The sequence below is a fragment of the Limulus polyphemus genome, unplaced genomic scaffold, assembly GCF_000517525.1.
Source record: "Limulus polyphemus unplaced genomic scaffold, Limulus_polyphemus-2.1.2 Scaffold6525, whole genome shotgun sequence".
Lineage (NCBI taxonomy): Eukaryota > Metazoa > Arthropoda > Merostomata > Xiphosura > Limulidae > Limulus > Limulus polyphemus.
The window spans coordinates 31,310-38,546 of NW_013672135.1; the positions used below are offsets into that span (position 1 = coordinate 31,310).

Genomic DNA, 7,237 nt, shown 5'->3' on the forward strand with positions numbered 1-7,237 from the left:
AAAGAGTAGCCCAACAGTTGGTGGTGGCGGTGATGACTAGCTGCCTTCCCTCTAGTCTATCACTGCTAAATTAGGGACGGCTAACGCAGATAGCCCTCGAGTAGCTTTGCGCGAAATTCAAAACAAACAAACAAATAGAAAGATACCTATAGCTACACTTCCTAAAACACAGGAATTCATAAACAAAGTAATAGAGACAATCAAAAACATATTCAAAATAATCGTGGAAAAATATAACAGCCCTCAAAACGAAGACGATGTATTCACAATAATCACAAAAACAGCAGCACAAGAACTACTACCATTATTACCACACTTACTACTTCTACTATAGACCCAAAGTACACTAACACCCAAGAAAAGGGCAATACACACATACACAACTTGATAACATAAAACGGACATGGCCCTGAAAAGGAAAGTACTAACAGAAATCATCAACCCCATATCAAACCAGCCAACCAAAAAACCTGAATCAAAGAAAAACTGTACAGAAGGGAGGAAGAGGTCTACCTGAACCTGACCCTCCCAGGTCATAAAAACGACCTAAATCCCGATCCGGAGAACGAGACTATTATCTGTAAAATTTAGTGATATCATTCACACATTGTAGCACCATGTCATTATATTTTACAAGTTACCATGGGCACCAGCTGGAAGGGGCAAGAGGGGGCATTTGCCCTCCCTTACATTTCCCAAAAAATTTTACCTATTATGATGTAAACTTAACATCGTAGTTAATGTAAATATCTTTAGTAATTTTTATTAAAGTTGTACATTTTTTTTTAGCATTCAAGCACGCGTAACACGTTATTTTAAATTCGATGACGAGGAACCCACTTTGAGACTAATAATGGTTGGAGATGGCTTGAATGGGTAATAAAGAAAAACTTTAATACTTTAATATAAGTTTAACATAACAGCAAATGTACAACGTTTCAACATCATCAGGTACATATTCTTTTAGTCTGTTGACTTACACACTGTAAAAGCTGATCCCCTACATACATGTCCCCCCCCCCCCCATGAAAGTCACAATATAGTTGTGGCTTCGCATTTTTACGTTATGAAGTTTAAACCGTAAAATCTCAAAGAAACTAAAAGTAAACCTGATTAGAATCGAGTTAAAATATGTTTTTTACATATTGTCCTAAATCATTCCAGTTGAAAGCCTCACGTATAGTCCTAGGTGAATACAACTAAAGGCACGGTGTGTCATAGACAGTCCTAAGTAATTCCAGTTGAAGGCCTGGTACGTCACAGAAAACCCTAGGTAAATTCAGCTGAAGGCATGGTACGTCATAGATAGTCCTAATTAAGCCAGTTGAAGGCCTGGTACTTCATAAATAGTCTTAAGTAAATCCAGTTGAAGGTACGGTGCGTCACAGATAGTCCTAAGTAAATCCAGTTGAAGGCCTGTTAGGTCATAGATAGGCCCAAATGAATATAAAGGCTTGGTGCGTCATAAATAGTTCTAAGTAAATACAGTGAAAGGCCTCATACGTCATTGTTAATTTTAAGTAAACTTATTATCCTAGCTGAAGGCAACACAGTCGCACACTACGTCATAGGTAATCCTAAGTAAATCAAGTTGAAGGCATGGTAACTTATAGAAGAATTAGAGTTCACCGAGAGGTTTAGCATTTACGTTTTGTAATCATACTGTTACGACAGCGGAAGTCACGTGACTCTAATAACACGTCATGATATTCTCGAAGGTTCGTGAATGCTCGAGTGTTTGCGAGAAGTGCTGTATTCTTGTATATAAGTGCGCCAGGCAATGAATCGGAATTGAATTGCAGACAGATAGAGACGGACAACTGAGTCAAGCGCGGTAGTAAGTAAAGTGCGTGAATCGTTCGTTGTGAATTATAGCGTGTGTTTAAGTGTGGAAATTAAGTGTATTGCAAAGTTGTATTGAGAAAGAATAAACTAGTTTTATTTAAGAAAGGATTTGTATCGCTGAAGTTTCTCGGGAAGAATTTCTACGGGAAATTAACAAACGAACAGAGACGTAACAATACACACATTAAAATGTTGACTATTATATTACACAACTCTCTTTACTGACTAAGATACTGGTGTCGTATTAACAGTCAACATTTTACCTACTAGGTTTGTGATCTGTTCGAAGCTATTTATGTAATAGAATATCCCTCTGCTGATAGCACTTAATGTTAAAGGACAACATTTCTGGTGCACTTTCATGGTTTATATGGTCCATATTATAAGTTGATAATTCAACCCTAGTCAACCTTATGCATATATGAGCTACACAGATTGGTAAAAGACCCTCGGTGTTAGACACAACCGTTCCTAATTTGGAACTACTGCCCAGAGTTAAGGCAGCCAGCCAATGAGCAACTGTACATCGAATAGCGAGATTAACTGTCACACTTATAACGCACCTACAGTTAAAATTGGGATGCACGTTCAGCGGCATCACGGAGCTAATCTTTCGTCCTTCGAACTGCAGCCTGGTACGATATCGGATTGGCCACGACCGTCCCCACCATCAAAAGTTATCGTTATTGATTATATATATACATATAGTTTTGTATTTGACAACTGTGTTATCGTTGGCTGTACGGTGTAAGTGCTGTACAAGTGTCACTGGAGAGTATATCTTATTGATTCTTTTTATGTCCTTGTTTCAGAACACAACTGACTTCGACGCACTAAATACGTTCGCTTGTCAGGTGATTAGAGCACTACTGACATTTATTCATTAGTAAACCCCATCAAGTCAACCGTGACAGTCCTTCTGTAAACGCTAATAATACGAGTGACAGAAAACTGTGACATCCATGGTTTTGGAAACTTCGAGCACGTTATGAAGAAGACTGTCACGAGACATTATCTTTTCTATTCTCGCAGCTCGCATTGATTCCCACCCCCGTCTATTCGGATGTGTTATGTAAGCTCGTGCCGTAGTAGCGGTAGTTTTCACGTATAGTGAACCGAAGGGAGATCGGTTGAAACGGCTCGTTGTTTTAACTGTATCGTCGGGAACAAGACGATACTGATATCGTTTTGGACATGATGATATCTCTAAGTGATACTGTCAGGCGTGTTGTGCATCATAACATGAAAATTAGATGAATCATACTTTAGTGATTTTGGAGTTAAAGGCGGACAGGTCTTACTTCAGTGAAAGTCCTCGCGTAAGTTAATACACGACGGACATCATGGTTGTACCTGGTTCAGATCTTTCGATCACAGGTAGGCCTAGCTTTCCTAATAGCGAAAGGACGTTACAAACTGTTGTTGTCTAGTTTGCTATGCCGTTATATTTTAATCAATAAATACCCGACATGCTTGTCTCGACGTTTTATAAACTTTCTATTTTTTTTTCACAGTTTTAACTAAGAACTTGTGAGTATGTTTGTTTGTTGGTAAGACTAAAAAATTATTAATTGGCGAGTATATCTATATTAGAAATAACTAAGTAATTTGTCGTTTTAACCCTCTAGTTTAGTTGCACGTAATGTACAGTCATGATACTGATAGTCAAACTACGATTAGGTTACTTATGTTGTAATTTTGGGCAATTCTTCTTTTGTGCCGATTTGGAGAGACAATAACTATAAGTAACCTATACGTAGTTTTCAGACTTGCCCAAAGATAATGAACTTTAAGTATAGAACTGGAATTTTCCTTCATCTAAAATTCAGTAAAAATTCACCAAGAGTGTGGCCCAATCCTTGCATTTTCTTTGGTTATAAACAGGTGTGAATGGAACTGGTTTTCGTCAGGTACATCTCCAACAAAGCGTAACAATGTTGGCCTACATGGACCAGACAGCAGGTAACATAACAGAAATGCCACAAGTTGTTTATAAATGGCACCTCGACAAGAATTTCACGATATTTTTTGGTGCAGCCATAGGTAGGAAATCAAACGTGTAATTTTTCTTTTTCTCGTCTATGAAAGTAATTATTTTAAGTTTATTACTTAACATTCTCCACTTACCAGTATTTGTGGTACAAAAATTGTTAACCTAGATTGACAGAGCAATTAAAATGTACACGTGATTAATGTTGGCTGATAATAAATGACAATTTAAATCGTTGATACGAAATTATTTGTAAACTTTAGAGACTACTAGTGACATCTCTTATCAATATAAGTTACTAGATATTGAGAAAAGTAAAGCATTTTTGTGAATAATTTTCAAGGTAATATCACAAACATTTGGAGGCACGTCTGAATTTTCTCCAGCTTGTTATGAATTACAATGAATAAGACTTAAAATTATGGAAAATTAGTTTCTAAAATTTAAATTTATTTTAGGAGAAATATATGCCAATTTGGATAACATTATTATTCAAAAATATCCAAACGTAATAAATTTTACAAATGATGGATTTTAACAATACTTTTTTACGTAAAATTGTGAGTTAACAACAAAACGTATCTGAAAAAATTAGTCATATTTAACTGAAATGAACGATAACATAGGATAAAACAATGATAGCAATTTGTAGAGGCTAGTAAGTTTAAAACTCTTGTTAAGCCTAGTATAGATTAAAAACAAAACATGTTTAACGACCCCGCCCGCTTTATTTTTTGCAGCCACGTTTTTAGATTATACAAAGATGTTTCTGAATAAAAAAAAATAATGAAATGAACACAGTTGGTTCATTTTGCCCTTTTTCTTTATTTGGCATAAATTCTGTATCGTTTTGATGCAAAAAAATGAAACAAAAACGACTTTTGTTTGACATGGACTCTTTGCAAACAAGCAACAATAATAAAACAAGGTTACAAACTTCCTTTCAATTAGGTCATTTAAAAAAAAAAGGACCTCTTCCTCCTTTTTTTCGAAAACTCCAGACGCTAAACACGCTTTTTTTACTTGGCCCTAATTTGACCATATAAAAAGTTGTATGAGACATATATACAATGAGTCTATTGAAAAAGACTAAGTGATTAAATAGAAATAACTCGTTTCGACAGCTTTGTTTAGATAATACGTAAATAGACCACTGATAAGTTACAAGACGTGTATGAAATCATACTTTATCAGTAACTATAGTTCTAGTCCTAGTGCCTTTATATATTGCACATGCGCAGTCATTAACAATGTGATTTTTGTTTTAATTACGATTTTGTATAGTTATATTTTTTTGACAGTAAGTTTGTTGAGTTAGTTCCGTTTAATCCAGGCCTTGCTTTACGAAATAACGTTTCTTTGTTGCTTAGACTTGTCTCAACATTACGTTTGGAGATTATCTTGAGCGTGAAGGAGTGTGTTGCTCCGTCACTCCAATAGCGTGACGTTTCACAATAAATTATTCTTAATTAATATTTCATGTTCTTGTACACGTGTTTGTAGCCATCTGGTGGTAGACATAGAGATGTTTTCTAATTAAATCAGAATAAATTTTGCAGTCTACATTGGTCAAGAAATCGCACTATCTGTGGTTAAGTTCTACGAAAAAAAAAAGCTTTTATAGTCATTTCTTCACTCGAAATTCTAAAAATTGATTCACATCTCGAGATAAAAGTATCGCCCCTCATACCTCACATCTCGAGATGAAAGTATCGCCCCTCATACCTCACATCTCGAGATGAAAGTATCGCCCCTCATACCTCACATTTCGAAATAAAAGTATCGCCCCTTATACCTCACATCTCGAGATAAAAGTATCGCCCCTCATACCTCACATCTCGAGATATAAGTATCGCCCTCATACCTCACATCTCGAGATAAAAGTATCGCCCCTCATACCTACGATATTGTAGAAGAGACGCAACAAGTAGCAACCGAATTAGTTTATCATGAAGATGATGAAATTGCACTACGTCATCCATGGTCAAGATCTTGTCCAATTACAATGGTGAGAGAAGTTACGTATCAAAGGAACTGTGTTCATTTGTAAATTTAGGCCTGAAATAATTGTAACCAGTTCATCAACTGACTTATTCTTAAAAAATATCTGTTATCTTTTAGTATCATATACTGTATGTTTGATCTGTCAGTAATATAGTATTGTTATAGAGTACTTCGGTAGTGAATATTGATCGTTTAATTTTTATAGACAGTGGTTTGGTTTGTTCTGAATTTCGCGCAAAGCTACACGAGGGTTATCTGCGCTAGCCAGCCCTAATTTAGCAGTGATAGACTATAGGGAAGGTAGCCAGCTACTCAACATCACCCACCGCCAAATCTTGGCCTATTCTTTTACCAACGAATAGTGGGATTGACCGTCACATTATAACGCCCTCACGACTGAAAGAGCGAACATATTCGCTGTGATAGAGATTCGAACCCGCGACCCTCAGATTGCGAGTCAAGCGCCACCTAACCATCGATTAGGCCTTTGTGAACAGTAATAGAAATTTCAAGTAAATTATTAAAACAAGGAACTAAATTTTAGTTTACTGTTTTAAAATTTAAAACGTCTTATTTAAAGTAAAACTCTAAAATTCAAGGTTCGATTTCCATCGATTGATATAGCACAGATAAGATAGCCCACTGTGTAGCTTTGCGCTTAAAACAAAACAAAATGTTTCGAGAAAATATCCATAGTTAACCATTTCAAGTCAAAATCTTAGTGTCTTGAAATCTGTCAATATTATTTAGAATTTACATAGAACAATATGTCTTTGTAGGGGCTCTAGGTCTTTGTGTGGTTCTGGTCGTAGCTATTTTAATATGGAACTGTTGCTACCAAAGAACGCTGAGACAGAAGTTCAGTAAGTATTTTGAACATATCTGTTTTAAATAATTGCTGACAATGGTCTAGAAGTATCATTATAACAGGAAAAAAAAAAAAGCCCTGGATATTTTATCCAGATATCCCACTCTTACCAACTGCATGGCCTTTCAATTGGCTTGTGCTTGTCTCCAGTTTCTTAGGCCTAATGTGAATCTGAAAGCTAGGCCTTTCAATTGGCTTGTGCTTGTTTCCAGTTTCTTAGGCCTAATGTGAATCTGAAAGCTAGGCCTTTCAATTAGCTTGTGCTTGTTTACAGTTTCCTAGGCCTAATGTGAATCTGAAAGCTAGGCCTTTCAATTGGCTTGTCTCCCGTTTCTTAGGCCTAATGTGAATCTGAAAGCTAGGCCTTTCAATTGGCTTGTCTCCCGTTTCTTAGGCCTAATGTGAATCTGAAAGCTAGGCCTTTCAATTGGCTTGTGCTTGTTTCCAGTTTCCTAGGCCTAATGTGAATCTGAAAGCTAGGCCTTTCAATTGGCTTGTGCTTGTTTCCAGTTTCCTAGGCCTAATGTGAA

General features: G+C 36.3%; 1 protein-coding gene across 1 annotated transcript in view; it reads left to right on the forward strand.

The window, feature by feature from the left end:
• Positions 1 to 2,670: 2,670 nt before the first annotated feature.
• LOC106473818 overlaps positions 2,671 to 7,237 on the forward strand; it is a 15,021-nt gene continuing 10,454 nt past the window's right edge. The window contains exons 1-3 of the mRNA XM_013934493.2: positions 2,671 to 3,222; positions 3,730 to 3,888; positions 6,619 to 6,702. Of these exons, the coding sequence (XP_013789947.2) occupies positions 3,189 to 3,222; positions 3,730 to 3,888; positions 6,619 to 6,702 (277 nt within the window). The 5' untranslated portion in view covers positions 2,671 to 3,188. The remainder of the gene's footprint in view (positions 3,223 to 3,729; positions 3,889 to 6,618; positions 6,703 to 7,237) is intronic.